Source organism: Tursiops truncatus, chromosome 6 (genome assembly GCF_011762595.2).
Source record: "Tursiops truncatus isolate mTurTru1 chromosome 6, mTurTru1.mat.Y, whole genome shotgun sequence".
NCBI classification, from domain to species: domain Eukaryota; kingdom Metazoa; phylum Chordata; class Mammalia; order Artiodactyla; family Delphinidae; genus Tursiops; species Tursiops truncatus.
The window spans coordinates 64,583,703-64,611,458 of record NC_047039.1 but is presented as its reverse complement, the minus strand read 5'-3'; the positions used below and the strand labels follow the sequence as shown (position 1 = coordinate 64,611,458).

At 41.4% G+C, this 27,756-nt stretch overlaps 1 protein-coding gene across 2 annotated transcripts in view; it reads left to right on the top strand.

The window, feature by feature from the left end:
• The window catches only part of DOCK8 (dedicator of cytokinesis 8), a 220,828-nt gene that overhangs the window by 51,630 nt on the left and 141,442 nt on the right, over positions 1-27,756 (top strand). The window contains exons 2-4 of one of the 2 annotated variants that reach the window (XM_019934742.3): positions 860-962; positions 13,486-13,661; positions 16,811-16,882. In XM_019934742.3, coding sequence (XP_019790301.1) covers positions 860-962; positions 13,486-13,661; positions 16,811-16,882 — 351 coding nt within the window. Of the gene's footprint in view, positions 1-859; positions 963-1,945; positions 2,044-13,485; positions 13,662-16,810; positions 16,883-27,756 lie in introns of those variants that run through there. The other variant, XM_019934743.3, reaches the window with a different exon arrangement.

Genomic DNA, 27,756 nt, shown 5'->3' with positions numbered 1-27,756 from the left:
AGTTTCTAGTTATTTTCTATAGTGGCCTCATTGTGGTTTAAGTACACTTTTGTGAACTAGGCTAAGAATCCAGATACCAAAGACTGACTTAATGAGAAAATGTGTTCTGAGTTACAAACAAATTACCAAAAAGTGAGCGCACAAAAGTCAACCTGCTCATAATCGGGATATCACTTGTCGGTAACTCCTGCCAGCAGGTGTGCGTAGACAGTGAAGAGCGACTCCCCTTTGCTCGGTTCCCGGCTACAGGGATGTTGTCTGAGGGCTCAGCAGTGTCACTGCGGCTGACTCAAAGGGTCACTCACTAGGAGTGGTTTGGAACGAATACAGTCCTTGGAATTCCAGGTAGCATCTCAGGTGGCTGTGGGGAGGTGGAAGTGTTCATTTAAAAGGTCGCTGGCATTTTCTGTGAAAGCAGGCAGCGACCATAAGGGCTCAGCTGCTTGAAAGGAGAGTGACTGGTTCAAGATGACGGCTTGGGGTTTAAAGGACTCTCATCAGAGGCCAGATGTCCTCATGTGGAGAAAATGCCTTTGAATGGCCTGGGAAGAAAGAGCCAAGTGCCCTAGATTTTTTCCTTGGGCTGCAAACTCTTCTTCCTCCTCATGCTGTCATCCTTCCAGTATTGGGCAAGAGCCATAACTGCAGGCATCCTGGCTTCTGTGAACTTCTCAAGAGCGTATATTATCACCCAAAAGCTCTAGTGTCTACCCACAGGCCACTGAGGACATTTTAGTCAGTTCTGCCAGTCACCCGGCTAAGGAATAAGTTTGATAACATGCTATCAAAGATTGTATCTATAATTGTGATGATGTTTTAAAATTACCACTTCATTTAGATTTTTCTGTTTTAACCCAAGGTATTCTTCTGCGGAAATAAGGAAACAGTTTACCCTCCCACCAAACCTTGGCCAGTACCATCGACAAAGCATAAGTACCTCTGGCTTCCCCTCTCTTCAACTAGTAAGTATGAGTTACAGGTTTGCTTAGAGAATGGTCAAGGGCAGAAGTGCCCAGCATAATCTTTTGCTTCCTGAGTCTTAGGTTTTCCCACCGATCCCTTACATCACCAACCACCAGTTCCTGGCTCTGCACTGCTTTTTGACATCAATTCCCCTCTCTCCCTCCGTCCACTAGGGCTGGGAATACAAAGTGGATCTCCAGGGACTATGATTCTGAAGTCTCTGGACTAAGTGGACTTCCGGGCTATTTGATTTCACCCAAATTATGATTCATATTTTGGGGAGGGGAAGGATTAGCCTGGAAACTTAAAACCATTTGTAACATGCTTTTATTGGGAAAAAAATGTATACCCAAATCTGAAAAGTCAAGTTATGAACCTTAAGCTTTTTAAATAATTTTTTTTGGAAGTGTAATTTACATACAATAAAATTTCACTCATTTGTAGGTGTTTGAGGAATTTGGCCAATTTATAGTTAACCTGTACTCAGACAAGATATAGAACTGTTTCTTTACCCTAAAAAAGCCCCGTCATGCCCCTTTGCAGTGGGTCTCCTCTCCCAGCCCTCAGCCAGCAGCCCTAGGCAATCACCAATACACCTCTGTCATCATAATTTTGCCTTCTCTGGAACTTCATGTCCATGGAATCAGACAGTACAAACCTTCATTTTTAAAACACACTCCCCCTTTTAAGTTGAAGATTGCCTACATTTTTATATTAACGCCAATTGTTGAGTGTGTATACATATGTTATGTTATTTGAGGACTAAATGCGAGGCGTGTGCCCAGTGGGTTAAATCTGACTTAAATGAGATAGTTTATAAAACCAGAAGTGAGTCTTCACTTCCTTTTTAAGAGAGCTGCAGCCTCCACTGTACTCACTTCCCCTCACAGCACAGCCCCACTTTCTTGCTCGTTCTCTTGGTTATCTTAAGGAGGTTAGGTTATTTTTTTCTTTCTCACTTATTACTTCAAAACCACTTCTGCTCTTAGAAATTTTGTAACCTTCCACTCGGTTTCCTGTAGCCGCCATTTTGTCTCCTGTAACAGTTTTCCACGCCGTGTAACTGTGTATCTTTTAAAGGTATGTTTACTGGAGTGATTTGTGGTTCTTTCAGTAGGATAATTTGTGTGTTGTGTCACTGATGAAATAGTAGTACTAAAAAATGTATAGCACCTTTTACTGCAAGAGGTAACTTTCGATGACAGTTCTGTAAAAAATCTACTTATGACTTCGGTGGCTTGTTCAACTGCCCTTTTTAGTTGTACTTTTCCTGTCTGTTTCAGATCACAGATTATAATAAAAGCACACCAAGGGCATAATGTCCGTGCTTTCAGATGTATTAGATATGCTTTAATCCAAGATAAATTAGATATGCTTTTTGGTTTCATGTGGTGCTGGTATAGATTTCATTGAAAACCAAAAAAATTTTTTTTTTAAATTTCTGACTCAAATTGTCTTTCAAAATATGCGAAATGCAGTTAAAAAGTGACTGGAGGGCTTCCCTGGTGGCGCAGTGGTTGAGAGTCCGCCTGCCGATGCAGGGGACAGGGGTTCGTGCCCCGGTCCGGGATGATCCCACATGCCGCGGAGCGGCTGGGCCCGTGAGCCATGGCCGCTGAGCCTGCGCGTCCGGAGCCTGTGCTCCGCAACGGGAGAGGCCACAACAGTGAGAAGCCCGCGTACCGCAAAAAAAAAAAAAAAAAAAGTGACTGGATACATTTTAAAATCTTAAAACAAGGTGCGGGAGGTGGGGTTTGGTGCTTTGCTTCTTTGTAAATTCAGACTGCAGCTTTCTGGAATAGTTGTCTTGAGAAATAGTGTGGACCTCACTATTAAGAGGCTTTAAGGAAGTTTAACTCAGAGGCTTTAACCCCTTAGCTACACACCAGCTGCAGCCTGAAATTTCTTCAGGAGAAATCTTTTTTATTTAAAGTCACAGATTTTAAAAATTGTTTCTTATTTTTGCAGGCGTTCTTCTGGTAGTTATGCTGCGTCATCAGGTTTTGACAAAAGTGCATTTGGATGAATTATTTCATTAGTTAGGTGGTAGAGTTAACATGTGGCTTAACTTCTAATAGAATATGTCAAAGAAATAAGCAAAAATGTTTAACTATACATGAATCATGTGGTCCTGTCATAATTTCTACCCGGTTCTATCTGCAAATAAATAGCCTTTAAAATGTATTTCTCCTGGTTAATTCCAGTTTAGTCTTCTGAATATTTTCCCCCAGACCTCTACCCCAGCTTCAGCACAGTGTGCTGACCCTGCTTCTTCTTGTTAACTGCCTGAAGGGCAGGTGGCATATGAGGGAGCAAAAGTCTGCATTTGATTCCTCTTTTGTTTTTTAAATGCAAGGACTGCTCAGGAAATCCCAGCACCCTAATGTTTACCTGCTGGTCTTCTTGTAATGTCAGAATGAAGTGGCTGTTCTTTCCCTTGAGTCATCTTCCCGAATGAAGGTTCCTCCAACAAAAAAATCATCCACGTACATGGTGATTTCCCTTTCCCTTAAAAAAAATATTTTGTTTCATAGAAAGATAATGGGACATTTCAGGAAGATTTATTTCTGGCAAGGCAGAGGAGTAGTTTATCACCTAAAGACTCTCACCCTGAAGCACCTTTAAAAAAACTTTTCTTAAATGAGAAGCCATAGACTGTTCATTGTATGATTTTAGACAATGGGAAAATTTGATTAAGTGCATTTTGACCTTTATTTCCCTTACCTTTGTTTATAGAACCACCATTTCAACAACCCCACATGCTGATATAAATGTTTAATTTTTAAAAGTATTTAATTGGCACCACGTTATTTATTTATTTTAATTTAATTTTTATTTTATATTGGAGTAGAGTTGATTTACAATGCTGTGCTAGTTTCAGGTGTACAGCAAAGAGATTCCGTTACATATATACATATATTCATTCTTTTTCAGATTCTTTTCCCATATAGGTTATTAAAGCATATTGAGTAGAGTTTCCTGTGGAATACAGTAGGTCCTTGTTGACTTTCTATTTTATATATAGTAGTGTGTATCTGTTAATCCCAAACTCCTAATTTATCCCCCCACCCCCTTTCCCCTCTAGTAACCATAAGTTTGTTTCCGAAGTCTGTGAGTCTGTTTCTGATTTGTAAATAAGTTCATTTGTATCATTTTTTAAGATTCCACATCTAAGTGATATCATAGGATATTTGCCTTTCTCTGACTTACTTCACTTAGTATGGTAATCTCTGGGTCCATCCATGTCGCTGCAAATGGCATTATTTCATTCATTTCATGGCTGAATAGTGTTCCATTGTATATATGTACCACATCTTCTTTATCCATTTATCTGTTGATGGACATTTAAGTTGCTTCCATGTCTTGGTTATTGTAAATTGTGGTGCAATGAACATTGGGGTGCTTGTATCTTTTTGAAGTATGGTTTTCTCCAGATATATGCCCAGGAGTGGGATTGCTGGATCGTATGGTAGTTCTATTTTTAGTTTCTTAAGGAACCTCCATACTGTTCTCCATAGTGGCTGCACCAATTTACATTCCCAACAACAGTGTAGGAGGGTTCCCTTTTCTCCACACCCTCTCCAGCATTTACTGTTTGTAGATGTTTTGATGATGGTCTTTCTGACCAATGTGAGGTGAAACCTCATTGTAGTTTTGATTTGAATTTTTCTAATAATTAGCAATGTTGAACATCTTTTCATGTGCTTTTTGGAAACTGGCACCAAGTTATTTAAAACCCAATCAATTATACCTTGTTGTTGTTTTGCAAGAGGCTGGAACTTGCAGTCAGATGGATCTGGGGTGGAGCATAACTGTCACTCATAATTTGGGGCAAGTTAAGTAACCTTGATGAAGGCTTGAGTTTCTTCATGTGCAGTACGGGCATAGTAATGCTACCCCTGTTAGGGTTAACATAGAATGATAAAACAGATGCTGTGTACATAGAGGCTAATGTTGCTGTCTGTTTATTTGGCACTGTGGAGACACTGTGGGAGATTTCAAGAAGATGAATAGGAGATGGTTTTGCCTCTTAAGGGCCTTATAATATATTTGGGAAGGCAGATAATACGGAGAATCCATGCTGGCTTTGGGTGTGGTGGGTGTTCAGAGCAGAGAAGATCCAAGATAAAATAGGAGGTAAAGGCTTAAAGGGGGAGGTTGAGAAGATTTAGAGGAAGGTTCTCAGACCTGGCTCTCATTAGAATCACCTGAGACCATTAGAAACATACCTGTGGCCTGTTGTAGAACAATTACATCAAAATCCCTAGAGTTGGGGTCCAGGTATCAGTATTTTAAAGTTTCATGGGACTTTAACATGTGGTCCAGGTTGAGGGTCATTTAAAGAACCTATGTGTTGATAGATAGAAGTAGTCCAAATAGGAGGAAGAACATAAGAAAAGTAAAGTTTCTTTTGTTGTCCTGGTTGCTCTGAATTTCAGAAAATGTAGTAAGCGAGGACTACTTGCTAATTCTGTGAATATATTTTTATATAAATATAGCGGATTCTGTCATAAATCTGATAAATCAAGGGAGAGGAAGGTTGCGTTTGATTTTGTGGGTATGTGTGTGTGCACGTGCGTATGTGTGGTGTTACTGGGTTTTTGTTTTTTTAACCCTAATTGTAAATGTTAGCTGTGGTGATTGTGTAAACATGCATTTTCAAAGTAGATAAAATATTTTAAAATTTTGCATTTTTGAATATGAAGAGGATTCACCATTTAGAGTTGGTTTTATAAAACAAAATGCAATGATTACAGACTTGCCCTGGGTCTTTTTGACACACCTAATACTGCCATCAGAGTCCTTTGTGGCCAGTGCCAAAGAGGGGCTTGTGAATAGCATCACCTGTGCATCACCCATTGGCCCTGGAATTCTCCGTTGCCACAGCTATGTGAGTAGGTTGGCCAGAGCCCCTCTGATGCCAGTCATCTATAAAGGCAAACAACTATATATTAGTTGTCTTCATTAAGATGAAACCGTAAAATAGTAAAACTATCTTTCTGATTATTCAAAGTAGAAAGGAGAGTAAAGCGTACAAAAGAAGAAAGGTAGGTCTTTTTTGCCCTAAGTTAGAAAGGATTTGAGATACTGTGTGCATGGTTAATAACTTAACTTACATTTTTATAGAGGAAAAGTGTTATTTTTAAAAGTGAGAAAAGAAAAACTTTGAAGTAAAATGGAAGGAATCAGCTGGATCATAACAGCTCTGGCTGAAGAGAAGGATGTAGAAAGCCACATCCTGGATATAAATCAAAACACTATGGTTACACGACATGTTTGTATATAACAGTTACAGGGGAAAGAAAAAAGAAGGTCTCATACCTTGGAAAGCATTCTTTTTTGTTTCGTGTTTAAGCTTCTCTGCAATAAAACAACCTTTTTTTTTTTTAACCACTAAGGATGACCTAAATGGTGGCTCACTCGATAAACATGGTCTTTTTTGTTTTTCTTTTGTGCTTCATCTTTCAAAGAAGTTGGACTATCTTTAGGTTTCATTGATTTCACTGGAGGGGACATGATGGAAAATGAAGATTTCATTACAATTTTCATGCAGATTCACAGTGGAAGGCAAAATGAAAGAGTGCCACCCTGCACGCAGAGCGTGAATTTCATTACTGTCACTGAAAAGCAGAGGAATCAAGTCAGTCTTGGTAAGATTAGATTGATGTCCATCATGGCATGTCAGTACCTTCCATGCAGTGATATCAGTGGAAGATTGCCATTGGTGGAAACAGGGAAGTATTCCTTAATCTAAGCCGTGAAGTACTTTGAAATATTGAAGCCAGAGGAACTTTACTGCCTCTGCTCTGTTTACTTAAAGATAGTAGAGAGCCAAGAGGATTGCTTTCCATATTCATTTACTCAGGAAACATGTATTGGGTCTCACTCTGTGCCAGGAATTGCTCTAGGAGCTGGGGATACAGTAGTGAATGTAACAAAGTGTCTGTCTTCATGAGCTTACATTCTGGAATGAGAGACGTAGACAAATAAGTGAATGTAGACTCTCTCAAGGGGTAGTAAGTGCTTTGAAGAATGAAACGTGGATAGGGAATAGAGAGTGACACAGAAGAGAGCACTGTATTTTAGACTGAGTGGTCTGTGGAGGCTTGGAGGTCTGGAAAGGAGACACTTGGGAAGAATTCTGAATGAAATTAACAGGTATTTGAAGGAAGAATATTCGATTTAGAAGGAACAGCAAGAGCAAAGTCCCCAGAGCAAGAGCATATGGCATGCTCCAGAAACAGGAAGGATGCAGACAGTGAGCTGAGCAGAGTGGGCAATAGGAGATGAGATGGAAGAGGAATCAAGGCTGGGTCATCGGCCTCAGAGGCCATGGGAGAACTTTGTCCCTTACTTGGATTAAGATGGGAAGTCACCGGAAGCACAGACTCAGCACCATCAGAATTTTTATTATAAAGGTTGCTTATAGGGTTCTTTTTATAAAGATCACTCTGGCTGCTAAGTGAAGAATAGACCGGGGTTGGGAGGGCAGTTAGGAAATTGTCACAGTAACTCAACAAAACAATGGTGCTGCTTTGGAATAGGGTGGTGGCAGTAGAAAAGGTGAGAAGCGGTTGGATTCTGGATATATTTCAGAAGTAAAGTGGATAGGATTTTCTGATAGATAATATGCAGGATGTAAGAAAAAGAGAGAAATCAACGTTGACTCCAAAGATTTTGCCCTGGGCAGCTGGTGGAGTGGAATCGCCACTTGCTGAGATGCACAGACCTGGAAAATACGGGAAGAGCAGATCGGCAGGAAAGTTAAGTAATTTTGAATTTGTGATGTTTGAGAGGCCTGTTAGATCACCAAGGTGCAACGCTGAGATGTAATTGGAAAAATCAACCTGAATATCAGGGCAAAGGTTACAGATACATAGCTATAATTTTAAAAAGAAAGAAAAAGAAGGTATTTAAAGTCATGAGCATAGATGAGATCATATGGGAGTAAATTCAGATTGGGGAGAGAAGCTCTTTTAGGACTGAACCCTAGGGCTCTGCAAAGGAGAAGGAGAACCTAGGAAAACTCATGTCCCAAAGGTAGAGTGACCAAGTGTCTGTTCCAGTTTGTTGGACTGAGGGGTTTCCTGGTCCATGGACTTTCAGAGATTGGGACACACTAGGACAGTTGGTCCCTCTCCACATGAAGAAAGTGTTTCAAGAAGGAAAGAGTGATTAACTGTCCAGTGCTATAGATAAACCAGGAATGAGCGACAGCTACTGAATTTGGCAACATGGAAGTCTTGGGTGACGTTGACCAAGACTCGTCTCTCATGAACAGCCAAGTTGATTTGAGGACCACCCACCACAGGGATAGACATGCATGAGGGTACAAGGCCAGGGCATTTGGAAGCATCATGCCTCTTCCCCTAGCCCCACCCAAAGCGGCATGAAGCTTCCCCAGTGTTGTAACAAAGGACCCAGGTCTTTTGTGATTACCTATGTGATTTGGACCAGGTTATGTAACTTCTCTGTTTTTCGGCATCCTTATTTGTGAAATATTGTGCGGATTTGTTATTTTAATCATCTATCAGTGTGATGGCGGCATACTATGCTGTGCTAAGGCTACATAGATTAATTTTAAACAGACATGGTTCTGATGCTGTAGAAGTTTTCAGCTTCAAAACAAATTGAATCCTACCCCGTGTCAGGAGAACTAGCCCTTGATGTGCATTAGGGGACAAGGAAGAACTTGAACCCTCTTCATTAAAAATGAATATTTGTCCCTGAATAATTTAAGCTTTTAGAGTATTTATACTTTTTGTGTATTTCTAGTCTTCTATGGATCAGACATCTGAAGAAAATAGCTAGAAAGAAAGACTGCACGAATCTTCGCTAGAGGAGTGTTGAAAATTGATTGAGGTCATTGACTGTGTCTCCTTGGCCTAGTGCTGGACTGCTTAGGACCCCAGCGAGTATTTGTTGAATGAGTGAAAGTTGGTGTATTATTCTAGATTCAACCAGAGCAGTGGAACTGGTAGGACATGCATCTTCATGTTTATTAAGGAATTGATTACAGGGAATTGGTTTACCCACTGGTGGCGGCTAAGCAAGGCTGAAGTCCACGGGGCATTCAGGAAGGCAAGATCACAGCAAGCTGGGACTCCACGGGCATGAGCTGAAGCCTGGAGCCCTGAACTTCCAGAGAGCCTCCACTCTCTGTGAAAAGACATCCAACTGATTGAGTCAGGCCACCCAGGCTAATCTCCCTTTTGATTATCTTAAAGTCAACTGGTTAGAGACTTTAATTACATGGGTAATCTCACTTCACACCTAACTTAGTGTTTGATTGTATCAGTAGGTGTGTGTATGCTACAGAATAGCTGCAGTCTCCCTTCTGTCCTCCAGTTCTGGCAAGAGAAAACCCCGGTAGCCAACCATGACTGGAAGAGTACTAGGAAGGGAATTTGGAAGAATGTAGCTCTGCTGAGCCAAGTTGACACATCACAAAGCCATCACAGTCAAAGCCTGATTTAGGATAATTTGCAGTCTTAAGTTGTTTTGTTTTTAAAAATGGGTTTTTTGTGTTTGTTTTTATTTTGATTATTTAGGGTTTTTTCTTATATTATTTTAACAAATGATAGACATGATATGATAACTCCTTGTATAAGATGACCTTGAAATTACTTTGGATCATACCATTTAAACTAGTCTTGAGTCTCCACTGACTAGGAGGCCACATATAACTCAATAGCAGAGAAAACAGAAATAGTAAATTTTCACATTTGGCTTTTATGCTCCCAAGAGCCCAAGGGACTGACCTCAGAACATCCCCCTCCGGCCCCATTCCCAAACTTCAGCCCCCAATGAAATGCAAAACCACTGTAAATCTCTTCAATATTTGTTTACCCCTAAATGTGTGTATGTGTTAATTCCTTAATAATAAAACCTACTCTTTTTTTTTTTTTTTTTTTTTAAACCTACTCTTGAGATTGACTTCAGATAGTTTAGAGAACAGAAATCTCTTTTGGTTCCTGGTTATTTGAATATGCAAGAGGAACAACTTGCTTGGAGGCCTAGGTAACAGTAGTTGGCCTCTCCACCCACTTGCCAAGAGCAGGACCAGTTTACATCTCTTTTGCAATGAACAGTTTCCTCCCTTGTTAGTTTCAGCATAGAAAGCGTAGTGGTGGCTCGTTATTACATGCCAGCTTATGTGTAGTGCTAGAATGATACTCAAGAATTCTATCATTATGGCTTATTCTTATCGTCTGTTCAGTCCGTAAGAGTTTATGACTTTATGATCAACTTTGTTTATTGCTTTTGGCACATTGCCACACAGTTAGTGCTCAGTGATGACACTGTATTCTTTGTCATAGCTCCCCCCTCCAAAGATAGCATTATTTTGTATATGAGAAGGTGGCAAGCTTCCCCGTCTCACAGTTGACTCAAGGTCTGGGGAAAGAGGCATGAGAGTAGCTTCCTGTATTCATCTTTATCCCTAAGGGCCAGCTCAGTGACTTGCATTTAGTAGATGTTCAGCAAGTAATTGAACTTGCTGATGAAGTTCAAAAACGGAGTCAGCTATCCTTTGCCCGCCCCCCACCCACCGGCTCGTCGGCAGCCTGTCCTGTAGGTAACAGGTGCCAGTATCAGCCAGGTTTTTCTTATGCCTTGTGGCTTTGAATTTTAGGGACATGATAAGTATAATACTTTGGCTGGACCTAAATTTTTTTCTCTCTGATGATTTCACACAAATGCCATTTCTCTGTGGAAGCTTCTACCTGCTATTGGTTGGCCAAAAAGTTCCTTCGGGTTTTTTTCCATTAAGATGTTACAGAAAAACCCAAAGGAACTTTTTGGCCAACCCAATAGTTATTAGTGCTAGTGTCACATTGTTTCAAATGTGCTTCAATATAATTTTTCAGTATATCTCTTCAATGCCTCTGCTCGAATAATTGATACTCTTCATGATAAATTTACGTTTAGTATCACTTTAATCAGTTAATTACTTCACTATTATTACTTTGAGAAGCCAATCTCATGAGAAATTCAGGGTGGAACTTGGGCGTGGTGGCAGATTGATTTATTTTACTCTCTTCTAAACACACTTACCACTGCCTTGTGTTTAATTATTTCTGGAAATTCAGATTCCCTGGAAAGCCAGCAAGAGAAAACAGAATTAGGAACCTGCCTAGGTTTGAATTCCAGATGGGCTACTTCCCAGCTATGTAAACATGGGCAAACTATTAAATCTCTAGCCTTCAAAGTCCTCATCTATAAAATGAGGGTAATAAAAGAGTGTACTTTACAGAGTTCTGGTGAGGATTAAATGAGATGCTGTCTAGAGTGACCTAGCACAACTTCTTGGCACATCGTGCTCAACAGTTTTTAGTTCAAGGGTATAAACTTTACAGTAATAAGGTTGAGTATGCAAACAGTACAGTCTCTTCATTTCGAGTTGAAGTCATTTCAGTCCCTGCCTCTGAACTCTGTGCCGTGTTGTGATAAGGAGTGGAAAGTCCGCTTTCTCCCTCGGGGTTGGTCTTATGTGAGTCTGCAGTAGATTATTTTTTGTTCTGTGCGTGGATAATGCCTGTTGTTCCCTCTGGCAGAGGTCAACAATGTCTTTTTGCAAACTGTCCCCACCTGGCTTCTGCATAGCCTGATCTGCAGTTCTCTGAGCCCCTGGTGGTCCCAGCTGCTTCATCTTGAGAGGCCCCTCTAAGGACTGTGGTCCTCTCCTCAGCTGACTTCCAGGTCCCCAGTCAGAACCCAGGGAAAGAAACTTCCTTGTCCTCAGTCACACTTTGTGGGAGCCTTGGGGAAGCAGGGGAGTGTCTGTGCCCTCTCCTACTGAAGAATGTCCTGCTGCCTTCTCTTCTGCCCCTTTTGGTCCTGCTGGCATAGGGCATTATGTAAGCCAGCCACTTCAAGAATCTCAGACAAGGAGGGCATGTTTGCTCACTTCTCAGCTTCGTCCTCACTCTTTCACGTGTCACTCAGGTCTCCACCACCACCAGGGACACAAAGGTGGGAGGAGACAGGGCAAGCCACACTTACCTTCTCTAATCTTCTTGCCTCTTCCATGGCACTTTTTTCCTCTTCTCTAACCTGGAGCCTTACATCTAGCCTGGTGTATGGTTTCAGGGTGATGAAAAACCGGTTTGGTCAGCATTTCCTTTAGATCTGTCCTTGTTTCAGAGCGAGGCAGTACAAGTCAAGAATCTGGGGTGTTTGTTGGAGTGATGACTCCAAATAGTCTGACATAAATGAACACCACAGAGCTGCTGTTATTATTATTATTGTTATTATTACTACCACTACTACACATGTCAGCTTGATCTAAGTGATTCTTTTACTCCCTTAAGGCAGTGGTTTCCTAAGTCTAAGTGGACTTCACAAGCTAGAGAAAAATATTTGTTGAATTGCCAGCTTGCACCTGAGGAAAATTATTTTTTAAATTACCACCTACTTCTATCATTTCTTTTATACCCTCACTATGGAAGGATATAATTGAAGAGACAAAATTTAAAAAGGCAATCCTTTCCAAGCAAGTACATTCAGCCTTATGAAAACTCAGCCAGTTGCCCTTAGTTTGCTCATTTAACTGCAGTCAGTGAAAATTCTTCCCAACCGGCACCAGGCAGTGCAGCAGCGTTTGGAAATCACTGCCTTGGAGTGTCCCAGCCACCCAGCCTGGTTCACTGTGGGCTGTGATTACGAATGAAGTGCCTTCAAAAATCAATGTATAGGATAACTCAGGCCAAAGAAAGCACTGTACCTAAATACTCAGACGGAAGGACTGTCGAGTTTGCCTGAATCTCTAGAAAATTGCCTCTGATTCGCCGCTTCACTGTATTTGGGTAAACGTGGCCTCAGAGAGCTTTTGCGTGAGAAATTATAAAAATGCAGCAAGGCCTAGTGATCTCATTTTGGATCTTCTCAGGAATCCTCATCAAGATGCAATTAGGGCTTCCCCGGTGGTGCAGTGGTTGAGAGTCCGCCTGCCGATGCAGGGGACATGGGTTCGTGCCCTGGTCCGGGAAGATCCCACATGCCGCGGAGCAACTGGGCCCGTGAGCCATGGCCGCTGGGCCTGCGCGTCTGGAGCCTGTGCTCCGCAACGGGAGAGGCCACAACAGTGAGAGGCCCGCATACCACACACACACACACACACACACACACACACACACACACACACACACACACACACACACACACACACACACACACACACACACACACACACACACACACACACACACACACACACACACACACACACACACACACACACACACACACACACATGCAATTAAGCAGAGAAAAATTCTACCTTGGGGTGTGATTTTAATTACTCACTGTGTTCTGACTTGACTTTCCATGCTGTGTTTCTTTTCCTTTGCATATCACCACTTCTGTGTTTGACAGCTTCTCTAAAGACAGCCCCACTTAGTTGTACATGAGGAGCGAAGCACTTACTGGGAGGAGAGGGAGGACAGGGCACACATCTCCTGTCGCCTTAGTGCTTTTACCCTAAGCCGTGTGGGAACCTCTTTTTCCTTTCCCTGCCCCCAGCCTCAGTTTTATGACCCGGTGGAGCCAGTGGACTTTGAAGGACTTCTGATGACACACCTGAACAGCCTGGATGTGGAGCTTGCCCAAGAGCTGGGAGACTTCTCCGAAGATGACTTGGACGTGGTGTTCACGCCGAAGGAATGTCGAACTTTGCAGCCCTCTTTGCCGGAGGAAGGGTAAATTGCTTTCTTAAAATGTGGATGGGATTATGATGATCATGCCTGTTCTTGGTCAGGGAGAGATGCCCTAATTCTGGACTTCTCTTACAAGTGACATGACTCAGATCTATCAAGATGTGCAGGATGACTACTGTGGCACTGTCACCTACATGTAGATAGATTTTGAACTGGTTTGACCAGAGGCTTTGAAAAGCCATGTGGGGACTAAGCCAGTTAAAGGGCTGCAGTGGAACAAAATCGACTGCTTAAGAAGAGGTGAAGAGTGCAGGCTCTGGACCCAGACTGCCCGGTCAGCTCAGTGACTGTGGGCGAGTCATGTGACCTCAGGAGGCCTCAGTTTTTCCATTTGTAAAAATAATAATCATTGAAATGCCTCCGTTCAGGAGCATTTTAATTCTTTCCATATATGAGACTGGATCAAGTCACAAAAGTAAGTCCGATCCACATTTCTTGAGCATCTACTATGTGCTGAGAACTGGGATAAAAAGATGAATAAGGCAAAGTTCTTTCTTGTGAAGCAAGTCTTGTCAAGTGGAAAAACAATGGGGAAAGCTCTGTAGTGTGAATATGTGAATAGCTGCTTAGGGTTGAGTTTCTACAGTGGGTTAATCGATGTGTTTACAGGTGTCAGCATTAGCCCTCAGTATCAAATGATGGAATTATATTTAGATGAAACTCCTGTTATTTCCATAGTGTAACAAGTAATGTCTCTTTGGAGGTTTAGGATGAACTTTTATTTGCATTCATCTTCAAAACCAAAGATTCACATCCTCCTGAGATTTTCAACCTTCTCCTCTTCCCCAAAAAGTCCTGGAAATGAGATCATGAAACACAGCCCCTGCCCTCATTATTCGGGGATATTCCAGTTCTATTTTATTTCATCACAGTTTAAGAAGGTTAGATGACAGTGATAGGGTATTATTTGACCCTTCGCTCTTTGTTTAGACAGTTCTCATTCATATAGAAGAGCTGACCGTATGCTCTGCTCTAACATTTTGAAGATACTCACTCCCCAGAAAACAAGATCATGGTGATTCTTGGGAAACATTTTTCCCTGTCGTCAGTCCATTTATTCAGATGTGACTTTCATATAGGTAACATCTATCATTGTTACCTTTGGTAGAGAATAATTTAATTTCTTTGTGTAAAATATATGGTTAATTGTCTTCAAATGAGATCAGAATCTTGAAAAATCCTGTTTAAAATACTTAAAATAGGGCTTCCCTGGGCGCACAGTGGTTGAGAGTCCGCCTGCCGATGCAGGGGACATGGGTTCGTGCCCCGGTCCGGGAAGATCCCACATGCCACGGAGCGGCTGGGCCCGTGAGTCATGGCCCTGAGCCTGTGTGTCCGGAGCCTGTGCTCGGCAATGGGAGAGGCCACAACAGTGAGAGGCCCGCGTACCGCAAAAAAAAAAAAAAAAAAAATACTTACAGTAAGTTTACAGGTAGGAGGATTTTGATTTTTTTTTTGAAATTTGATAGAAGAGGTAATTTTTTTCTTAACATCAGGTTTTTTTTGTTTTTTGCGATACGCGGGCCTCTCACTGTTGTGGCCTCTCCCGTTGCGGAGCACAGGGTCCAGACGCACAGGCTCAGCGGCCATGGCTCACGGGCCCAGCCGCTCCGCAACATGTGGGATCCTCCTGGATCGGGGCATGAACCCGTGTCCCCTGCATCAGCAGGCGGACTCTCAACCACTGTGCCACCAGGGAAGCCCTTAACATCAATTTTTGAGCATAATATTGCCTCGTCACCAGAATTGATAACTAACACGTTATCTGTCTGATGGCTTTCAAATACCCTCTACTATTTCAATCGTTGCCCAAAAGTCTTGTGTATAATTGAAGCCCAGGAAAGTATCATCATCATCAGAGTAAACGACAGCTGACTCCTGTTGAACCCCAGTGCCTATCCGAGAACATGATATTGAGCTGTGATAGTGCAGTGGGTGTAAACCTGCGCTCCCAGGCGAGTGGCCTAGGGTCATTTCCCTGCTCTTCCACTTGCTGAGTGTCTTTGAGAAAGATCTTTTCATCTCATCCCTCTGCAAAATGAAAATAGTAATAGCGTCTGTTCTATGGAGCTGATTGACATTAACTGAATTCATACCTGTAGAGGGATTGCATCAGTGCCTAGTGCAGAATGAATGGCACACAAGTGTGAACTATCACACGTAGGTCTTATTATGTGCCAGACGCTTTTCTAAGCACTTCACACACTGACTTCATCTTCATCACAGCTCTCCAAGGGAGCACTGCACGATTACTATCCCCACTTACAGTGAGGAAACTGAGGCACAGAAGGGTTGAGTGACTGGCCCAAGGTCTCATAAGGAATGGGGCTGGGATTTGAGTAGTCAGGGCCCAGGGACCACATGTCTGACTTCTACAGTATTCCATCTAAAACTAACAGCCAGTCCACAGGGTGGGTACTGTTCTTACCCTCTTTCTACAAACCAGAAAATTAAAACTTAGAGCACTTAGACCTATTTATCTGTAGTACCAACACATTTGGGAGAACAGCAAAAAAACCCAAAACAAACAAACAAACAAAAATAACCTTTGCTACTGTGGGGAAGTAGTGATTTCTAAATTTCCAGACTCCGAAGCACTCTAAGAGTTTCTCTCATGACACACTCTATGCAGTAGACAAGAGCTGCCCGAATTAATAATCACCAACCAAAGCCAGGGCCTGCCAGCTCCTCAAAGTACAACTCCTCTTCTTCATGGCTTTCAAAAAGGACAACATGCATGTCCTGACAAGGTTACACATGAGCAAAAAATATGCCCAGATTACCCCAGAAGAGACTGGTATTTATACTTATTCTTCTTGTTTTGTATGTGATTACAGCTAGTTCTACCTGTCTTGTGTCAGAATGCCTTCAGGGATAGATAATAATCTAATACGATTCTATGTAATAAAGAAAACCCACAAAGCATAAAATGCCAACGTTTGTCTCATCAAAGGAAAAATGTTACTGCCTCAGGAATACTTCAGACACTTGAGAGGATTGGATAACAGTGCCCTTCCCATTCTCAGTTGATACGGATTTGAAATCATCCTGCTGTCCTTGGTTATGATAAAGGATTGCTTTGTTGTGTTTACCTGGTAATAACTTTTTAATGTTGTTTTCCACCTCATTAGGGTTGAACTGGACCCTCACGTCAGGGACTGCGTTCAGACCTATATTCGGGAGTGGCTAATTGTGAATCGGAAGTAAGTTCATTTTTTTCCCTCTTTACGTATATACTTACTTTATATCGTTACCTTTTTATAACTTTTTAAAAAAAAATTAATAAACTTTTTTTAGAACAGTTTAGGCTTACAAGAAAATTGATTAGAAAGAAGTACTGAGCGTTCTCATATACTACCTCCCACACACATTTCCCCCTATTATTAATGTATTGGGTTTTTTGGTGTGTGTGAGGTTTTTATGTCCTTGAATGACCATGAATATTGATTTTGGGGATTCCAAATAAATTTTAGCAAGTAGGCAAATTTGCAAATGCAAAATCCATGGATAATGAGCATTGAGTGTATCTTGTATCACTCTCCTGCTCAAACACCTTCTAAGGCTCTCTATTTCCTACTATATCAAATATAAACACCACCTGCTTGCCTTTCAAGGGCTTTAATAATCTGGCCCAACTCTATCTATTAAAACGTATTTCCCTTAACTCCTGGAGCCCCTTCCTTTCTCTGAGCCTGCGTCTCTTCCTCACTGTTGCACCACATGACTGACTCAGTCCTCCCTCCACACCTTTGCTCTTGCTGTCTCCCCTCTGGGCATGCTCTCCCTTCTTTCATCTGTCTACCCAATCCTACCCGTGGATAAAAGATCATATCAAATTTCTTTTTTTTCCCGTGCAGCTTTCTCTGACTAATTTATCCTTCCTTGGATGAGTCTTACTTAAGTGTGGAATATTTGGTACAATTGATGAGCCAGTGTTGATCCATTATTATTATTATTATTTTTTTTTTTTTGCGGTACGCGGGCCTCTCACTGTTGTGGCCTCTCCCGTTGCGGAGCACAGGCTCCGGACGCGCAGGCTCAGCGGCCATGGCTCACGGGCCCAGCCGCTCCGCAGCATGTGGGATCTTCCCGGACCAGGGCACGAACCCGTGTCCCCTGCATCAGCAGGCGGACTCTCAACCACTGCACCACCAGGAAAGCCCAATCCATTATTATTAACTAAAGTCCATAGTTTACAGTAGGGCTTATTTTTTGTGTTTACATTCTGTGGTTTTGACAAATGTAAAATGACGTTTATCTACCACTGGAGTGTCATACCGAATAGTTTCACTGCCCTAAAAATCCCCTCTGTGCCCTCTGGTCCTCCCTCCCTGGCAACCACTTATCTTTTTACTGTGTTCATAGTTTTGCCTTCTTTCTCTGTGTGTTTTTGTGGCTTGATAGCTCATTTCTTTCTTCGCTGAATAATATTCCACTGCATGGATTTACTACAGTTTGTTCATCCATTCACCTACTGAAGGAGAAAGTTACATTTTAAACACAAAGAATAGAGCCCTTTTATTTCTATTCTGATGAATTCCTGGGGGGTGGGGGTGGGGATTAATGAATGGAAATTTGGCCTCAGATTCAAAGGGCACATTTAAATTTATGACCAAGAAATAAATTACTTGCTTGCCTTCTAGTCAAAAAGGCCCTTCTCTCCTGGGTTAATTAAATGTTCTATGACATTGTCCTGAGCTTTTTGTCTCCATGCCAATGACCTGGAGAGTACCCTCTAATGAGAAGCATCTACCCACACTGGAATTCGCAACCTGTATGTGTGTACATGTTGGGGAGCTGTCTGGGGAGAGTCTGCAATCAGGGGCACACCCCACTAGAGAAACATCAGAGAACCTGTGACAACACACAAGTAGTTTGAAATTCTGATATCCTCACCTCTCCTATACTCCAGTAAGAATTACCGTTCTGTGGGATAAATGATGGAAGACTTTGGAGGTTGGGTTTTATCCAGCTCCTGGAAGGGTACCATTGAATTTGTGGTGATGTGTTTTGGAGTAATGTCAGTATGCATACTATTTTCAGTAACTGAGAAGGAGAAAGCTTCACTTGTATAAAGTAATTAAGAGAAAGTTAGACGCTAATCCATCATCTGTTCTAACGAATAGAAAACCAAGTTTGCCGGGCAGTCAAATAAGATTATACTTTGCTGGTAATAAATAGAAGATTTCAGAACAAGTTGTTCTCATGCTTTTAAATGTTATAATTAGAGGTACTTTCTGGATATGAAGGCTTGAAAGAAATCTGAGACGGGGCAATAAATAGAAAGGTCCATTTTACTACACTTGGTTTTTATTTTCTATTCGGGACACTGCACTTTTTCATTCTTCATGGCAATTTCCATTGGAATTTTTTTTCTCTATCTTGAACAAACTTAAAGGACTCTTTTTAGAATACTCATTGTAAAAATTTTGGAGATCATAGCGAACCAAAAAGAGAAAACAAAAATCACTCCATTTCACTATAGACACATAACCACCATTAACATTTGATGTGTTGCCTTTGAATCATATTTCTTTGTATATATTTGCATAAAAATTAAGTCCGATTTTGATACTGTTTGGCAGCATGCTTTTTCAGTCTTCACACTAAGTGGTAACTATCTCTTTGCTATTAAATATTATTCCTCAAGACAATTTTTAATGGTTGTATAATGTATTTATACAAAAATTTATTTAAACAATTTTAATGCTTAGATGATCCCCTGTTTTTCAGTGTTATACCCAGTATAGCAACATTCTTGTGTATAGTTATGGTTTTTTTCCGTTTGGAATAAATTCCTACAAGAGGAGTTTCTGTGTGTTTAAGTGTATGCACAAATTTAAGGATTTGGGAATAATATAGCAGAAAGATTATTAGCAAGATATGCGTGAATCCTCAAGAATATTGGATGTTATCTTTTAATAAATTTCCAATTTTATTTGTAAAATGGCTGTCTTTTATTTGCATTTTCTTTGTTTCAATTTGGTATCTTTTTTTCCATAAATTTATCGTCCATTTGTAAGTTTTCCTTGGTGCTCTGCTTATTCATTAAATTTGTGCATCTCTATTACTGTAGTTGTCTGGTCTTGTTTATCTTTAGGGCTGCTTTCATTCGGTAAGGATATTAACCCTTTGTATGTCATATAATACAAATTCCTTACCCAGGATACTCTTTGTCTTTTAAATTTGTTTATAGTTTTTTAACATTCAAAATTATTTATTAGTAAAATCTGTATTGACAGTTTTCCTTATGATTTATAGTTTTGCTGTCATGCTTAAAATTTAATCCATAAACCTAGTATTATTTACTAGGAATTTAGGATTAAAATGTTAAACTAGACCATTAGCCACTTTGATTATTGCTTCCGTTCCCTCATGTGTCTCCATTTGTTTTTATCTCTTCTGTAGGAACAGTGGTTTTTCATATATTTATTCTGTGCAAGTTTTGTATCTTTTTATTTTCACAAAACAAAGCAATGTCTGTTTTAACTTTATGTTTGGCAACATACTGAGGATGGGGATTGTCATTGGCCCCGTTATCTGCGCACTTGGGTAACGGACCAGCTTGTTTCCCAGAAATTAGCTAATGGACAGGTAGATGTGTGCAACGTCGAAACTCGTTTTCAGTTTCTGGCAAGCTTTGACTAGTGTTCAACTGAGGAAGCACCTTTTCCAACCCCACTGTTTGACCTTTTGGTACTCTAAATCTGATACTCTAACATAAAGGCTATAATTCCTATTGAACAGTCCTCCCAGGATCATTCTGCCCTCACGTGCATCCGTAGTATTTTATTTGTGGGGAGAATCCAATACACTCTTCCAGGTGCCCTTCATCTCCCAACCCTACATACATATTCAGCTAGTTGTTTTCTATGAGTTGTTTCTATATGGTTGCAGAGTGATGGTAGAAAGAGAAAGGCAAGGAAGGTAGTGGTTCTGGTGGTAGTTCATTTCAGTAAAACCAGGTGGAACCTGTGAATGGCTTCATAGATAAGCCACTACAAGAAGGAGAATTTAGATTCCTGACTATTATAGACATTGACTGTTCGGGGACTGACAGGAAGGAAAGTACATAGTGCTTTCCTCTGCATTGCCCTTTGGGGAGGCAAAGTATGGTACATCCTTCTCTTTCCAGCTGCATCTGATCCACAGAGATTCTGTCTAGACTTCGGCATTAAGTTATCTGTTTTGGTGAGTTTCCATTTTTTCTGTGTCTTCATAGGCCGGGAAGTTGGAGAAAGTCACAATAGTGGTTGCTGACCAGTTGTTAATTAGCAATTAATGAGCTCTCCTTTGAATTTGTTATTTTATGTGCTAAATAATGTAAGCTTGTTTTTTGTTTTTTTTGCGGTACGCGGGCCTCTCACTGTTGTGGCCTCTCCCGTTGCGGAGCACAGGCTCCGGTCGCGCGGGCTCAGCGGTCATGGCTCACGGGCCTAGCCGCTCCACGGCATGTGGGATCTTCCCCGACCAGGGCACGAACCCGCGTCCCCTGCATCGGCAGGCGGACTCTCAAGCACTGCGCCACCAGGCAAGCCCTGAAGTTGGTTTTTGTTCTGTGCGGAAGACACCAGACTCATTGAGGTGGCTAAAGTCAGGGCTGCGCCCTTCTGTGTACTTGGCCAGAGGCAGCCCTGTTGAGGGAAGGAGTGAGGAACAAATATGTGTTTTGCATCAGCTACGGGTCTGGCCTGCCCTAGGCACTGGGGATGCAGCTGTGAACAAGACAGAGGCAGCGCCCTTTACAGAGCTCAGGATCTAGGAGGGCAGAAAGCACTAGATAAGAGTTGGAAGGGGAGCACCCCGCAGCGCTGTAGACGTCTTTAATGAGATGGTTTAACTTGGTTGGAGGCATCAGGGAGGGTGTCCCCAGGGAATAATAATGAGAATAAACAGCCTTTATTGTGAAAAAATGTGTATATGTATTCTTTTTCATATTCTTTTCCATTATGGTTTATTATAGGATATTGAGTATAGTTAGCTGTGCAATACAGTAGGACCTCGTTGTTTATCTATTTTGTATATAGTAGTTTGTATCTGCTAATCCCAAACTTCTAATTTATCCCTACCCCCCTCTTCCCCTTTGGTAACAATAAATTTGTTTTCTATGTCTGTGAGTCTGTTTCTTCTGTAAATAAGTTCATTTGTATCACATTTTAGATTCCACATGTAGGTAATGTCATATGATATTTGTCTTTCTCTGTCTGACTTCACTTAGTGTGATAATCCTCTGGGTCCATCCATGTTGCTGCAAATGGCATTCTATTCTTTTTTTTTTGGCTGTGTTGGGTCTTCGTTGCTGCACGTGGGCTTTCTCTAGTTGCGTTGAGCAGGGGCTACTCTTCGTTGCAATGTGGGGGCTTCTCATTGTGGTGGCTTCTCTTGTTGTGGAGCATGGGCTCTAAGCACACAGGCTTCAGTAGTTGTGGCGTGCATGCTCAGTAGTTGCGGCTTGTGGGCTCTAGAGCGCAGGCTCAGTAGTTGTGGCACACGGGCTTAGTCGCTCTCCGGCATGTGGGATCTTCCCGGGCAAGGGATCAAACCAGTGTCCCCTGCATTGGCAGGCGGATTCTTAACCACTCCGCCACCAGGGAATTCCCTTCATTCTTTTTTATGGCTGAATAATACTCCACTGTGTGTGTGTGTGTGTGTGTGTGTGTGTGTGTGTATACCACATCTTCTTTATCCATTCATCTGTAGACGGAAGTTTAGGTTACTTCCATGTCTTGTCTATTGTAAATAGTGCTGTAATGAACATACAGGTGCATGTATCTTTTCGAGTTATGGTTTTGTCCAGATATATGCCCAGGAATGGGATTGCTGGATTGTATGGTAGTTCTTTTTTTAGTTTTTTAAGGAACCTCCATACTGTTTTTCATAGCGGCTGCAGTAATTTATATTTCCACCAACAGTATAGGAGAGTTTGGGGGGAACTTTTCGAACAATTCCTCAGAAGAAATAACTATTTAAAATATTTACGAAAATGATTTTGGTTCCAATTGCTCTAAGTGTGCAAATCATAGTGGTAAAAAAAAAAAGTAGATCCACGTGTGACCAAGCTTCATTTTATCTTATAATATTTATTTTCTACTTTCTAACAGAGATCTTTGAGAGAGAGCCTCACATGGGCATTCATAAACTTGCTAGCTTCTTCAAAGTTATTCTCACCAATATTCGTTAAGCAACATGTATGTGTATGCCAAATGGGTAAGCTTTTCTAGTGTATAAAATCCTTAGGGGGCTTTCCCTAAGGATTCAAATAAAAAGCTTCATGTGATCTAATGTCCTGGCAAGAAAACCCACCCAACTCAAAGTAATGGAAAATATAGGCAAACATTAAGTTGCTTCCTAAGATTACACTACCCTAAATGACAACACACTGAATTAGTGAGTGTTTTTCCTGAGAAATCCAATTTTAAGGGGAAAAGTTCCCAAAGGAATTAACTAACGTTAATTTGTTCTAAGATGGAAAGAAAACAGTGAATTAAAACTCAAAATTCACACTTGCTCTTTGCCTTTCTTAGGATGTGTACACTCCAGAGGATGTTGATGTCACAGGTTCAGTGTCACATACTTCTTCATAAGGAAACCGGTGTGGGCCACAGGAATAAAAATCCAGAAACAACCTAGCTTAAGACCTTATGTGTGGTAGCCTTGGAGACCAGAACTATTTCTGGTCTTTAGCTTTCTTCCTTGTGTCATAAAATGCACTTATTTCCAAGAGTGTTTACTTACAAGTGAATCCCCACCCCCCTTGCCAGTTACAGCCATGTGCCTGCTTCCATTTTCCTCAAGTCACTTCTCTCTACGCCTCTTTCTCCATTGGGTATGGCATAGACATGAGCTGAATTCTAGGACATTTCCCCCAGCTTTAAGATTTTAAGATAAAGAGTTCATACACCATATCTGAAAACTTTTATATCAGATTTTCTCCTCAAAAGAAACTTAAATCTGGGAGAAATGAAACTTATTTGGTTATTGTTCTTTTGCTATTTTATGCAAACGGATGCTTTCTTTTTTGTCCTCCGTTTTGTTAGAATGTTTTCTGAAGTCATTTACCCAGACCGCCCAAAGCCACTAACAAATGGGCATTTTAAAAAAAAATGAGTTACAGAATACTGTTAAAAGTTCATCTCACAACATGTATACTCTAACCGTATATCTGTGTCACCCTCAGGATCTGGGGGATGGAAAGCATTAAGACTAAATGTATTCCATGGCTGTGGATTTGAAACCAGAGCAAACTGTGTTCCCCTTCCTCATTCTAGATTTAGCATCTACTTCCCCATTTTGAAATCTCAGAAAGTTGCAAAGCTACCTTGTGACAGCAAGGGTAAAGCTGGCTGGAGAGGAGAGGCCAAGGGTTGGCAAGCATGTAAAGATGACTCATTTCAGCAGTGCCAGCCACAGAAGTCAGAAACCGCCATGGGGTGGGTAGTGAGACTGCTGGCTGAGTGCCATCAGCTACCAGAGTCCCAGCCTCCCTACCCGACCCGCACATCTGAGCCAAATAAAGCCATGCTCCTGTGGAGCCTATTTGCAGACAAGAGAGAGATGGGCAAGTAGCCAAATGGTAGAAAGACTGTTTCTCATGAAATAAACACAACCTATTGCTTCTCCAGAGAACTGTGTTCCTTTTCTTCAAACACTACCGTTACCCATTTGGGGACAGTCCAAAGACAAACATATCTTGAGAGCGTTCTCTTTAGAGGCAGTGTCATGGAGTAGATAGAGTCTAGACTTGGGTCCAGATGCTGGCTCCTTATGTAATGTCTGTGAGACCCTGGGCAAGTGACTTCATCTCTCTGAACCAGCGTTTCCTCAAGTGTGAAATGGGGGGAAATGTTGCTCATTTTGAAGGCTTATTGCGAAGACTGGAAAATAATACATGTTCCTCTTCTTCTTTTTCCTCTTCCCCTTCCTATACCCTTTTCTCTTTCTTTCCTCTCCCTTCTTGTACAATTTAGTGTGGAAGCCATCAGAACAAGTTGGCCATCCATAACTCAGGGTGGGGAGTAGCTGAAGAGGGCCAGAATGAGGAGTGGAAGGCCAAACACGCTGAGGAGGACACACGTTTAGAAGGGCCGCCTGGCATGGAGAAGCAGAACCTACATGGTGTGAGGGGGGTATCTGAGCCTGGGGCAGCCTGGCATGTGATAACAGAGCAGACATTCTGAGTAGAATGAGGGGGTGTTACATGGGGGAGAAGCCTACCACGAGGTGTCAGAGCCCAGGCAAGGGACAAGGATGTCCTTGTGGGAGGGTGACCTGGCACTAAGTGTCAGTGCAGACTGAAGAAGATGTCGTGCCAGAGGGCAAGCCTGGTGCAGGGTGTCAGAGTCAGAATATAAGGAGGGCAACATGTGTGGGCATGGAGGGGTGCTGTTAGCAAGGGTTACATTAAGGGGATTAATCAAGTAAGTAAGTATATTAAGGACAGTAGGTGTTAGATTTTTCACTATCTGAGAAGGAAGTTAATATGGAAAGGAAGAAAACTAGAATGGATACTGTGACGTCAGATTGGGATTGCAAGGATCAACATGAACTCCTGGCTTTCAAAACACACACACACACACACACACACACGCACACGCACACACACACACACACACATACGCTCCCTACCTAACTCTGTTCACTGAGAAGACATAGGAGGAGCAACACCTTAATAGCAATGAGCACACCCAACACCTACATCTTGACTTCTAAGAACCATTTTCCACTAAAAAGAATCAGAACTTCTTGGAGAAATGACTGATTCCAGGGTTGAGGAAAGGAAAGTATAAGATCAGCCTGAATATCTTGTGGCAGAAAGCAGGATATGATCAGTGACTGCTGGGGACATGTAAAAAGTTGTAAGAGCCAGCTGAAGGGATTCACACTGGTCGAATTGAGGATAATTATAGCGCCAAAATAAATAATAGCAATGGATTAAGATATGTTGAATAAAATAGGAAACTGTGAATCCATATCGATACAAATCAAACTGAAAGCTTGATGAGGAATGGGGCATTTACAACAATCAAACCCAAATGGAGGGACTTCCTAAATAATAACTGGCCTATAATCTTAAGGTCATGAAAGTCAAGGGAACACTGAGGAACTGTTCCAGAGTGAATAAGAGTAAAGAAATGTGACATATAAATGCAATGCATGACTTTGGACTAGATCCTTTTGCTCTAAAAGGCATTTGGGGGACATTTGGTGAAGGCTGAAAGGGGTCAGAGGATTAGATGGTAATAATGTATCAGTGTTAATTTCCTGAATGTGATGGTTGAATACTAATTACCATGGAGAATGTCCTTGTTTGTAGAAGTTACACACTGAAGTATTCAGGGATAATGGAGAATTAGGTCAGCAACTTACTCTCAAATAGTTTGAGAGGGGGAACGGTCTTTGTACTATATTTGCAAGTTTTCTGTAAATTTGAGATTGTTTCAAAATAAAAGGAAAATAATATATGTTAGGCGCCTGGCATTGTAATAAAGACTGTTAGTGGGTCCCCTTTACTGTCCCATGCGTTTATCTTGCAGCTGCCATGAGTGTAGGAGCTATTGTGCCCAGAGACATTTGAGCAATTTGCTCTACCTCCCAGCCCCTTAACCTCCCACTTTGGATTGGTGGTGGTGACCAGAGCCTGACCGGCACAATAGCACTGGTGCAAGGGGTACCATAGTCCCACCTCTTGTCTCAGAGTGGGACAGTGGGACAACTTTGCAATGTGATCCTTCCAGAGCACCCTGTGTATCAGGCCAAGAATTTATCTGAGCTCTCATCCTTAGTTGACTCCTTCTGCTTCCCTATCTCTCTTACAGGCTTTTCTTCAAGAACACACAATCAAAAATCACATGCACCTGAGTCCCTGCCTCAGGCTCAGCTTCTAGGGAATCTCAACTAAGACAATCACATAGACAATCACTAAGACAATTACCAGTCCAAGAAATGATAGCTATATTATCATCAATGATAATACCATTAGATGCAATACCAGTGCATGTATTATAGATCTAGATACCCTTATTTTGCAGATATGTTGAATTTAAAATCTCCTAACATCCCTGTTTCTGCTAAACTATATAATAATTTCTATATGAGAAATTTACTTTCTACCAAAACCAAAAGTAGAACTCTGAAAAGTGCTCACTTTAGGATTTTCCACTAGTAGAATTCTCCCCCCAAACAATTAAACACGTGAATGATGCTGTGGTCCCGGTTAAACTTGCTGCATTTCACCCCTTCCAGGAAGTCTTGGTGGATATCCTTTCCCAGATGTTCTGCTAAAACTATGGTTTAGATTGGATTTGGGGATTCCAGTTTTCTAATATCTTAGTAGCAATGGTTCTCAATGAGGGTAATTAATGCTTCTGTTTTTAATTGTCTCAATGACTGGCGTGGGCTACTGCATTTCACACCCTGCAATGCATGGGGCATCACATACAATGAAGGATCATCCCCAATTCAACATTCAGCACAACTATCAAATGTCCTGCTGGACATTCAGGGTGGTGAAACACCAGTCTGTAAATATCTAAGCCAAGCCTCTATGCCATCTTACAAATATTTTTGCACTGAATTTTTCAGGAAAACAACTATCATGTAAATATAGGGGAAGTTAAACTTTGTGCTGATTAGAGCTCTACAAGAGTTTTCCCCCATTTTGGAAAATCACATTACTGACAGCAGTGCTGCTTTGTGGTGTTTGAGTCACCCATACAACACATCTGTTGCAGTCTGCTTTTGTAGGTGTTATATTTACAACGATTCTTCCTACAGGTGCAAACAGCTGGGACATTTTCCTACAGGTGCAGACATCTTCCTACAGGTGCAAACAGCTGGGACATCATTATGTCCTCTGGTGTAGTTGTGTCCAAGCATTTGCATATTTACATACATGCTATTTTAGGTATTATGTTTCTTTTATTTCTCATTTATATAACAGCTGGGACATTTTATTGACTTCTAAAAATGAGAAAGTTGATGGGTTATAAAGGTGGCATTATAAAACATTTGTTACAGAGAAAGACAGTGTTGGATCTGACAGATTTGAGAACACTTATGTGAGAGGAAAACGATATAG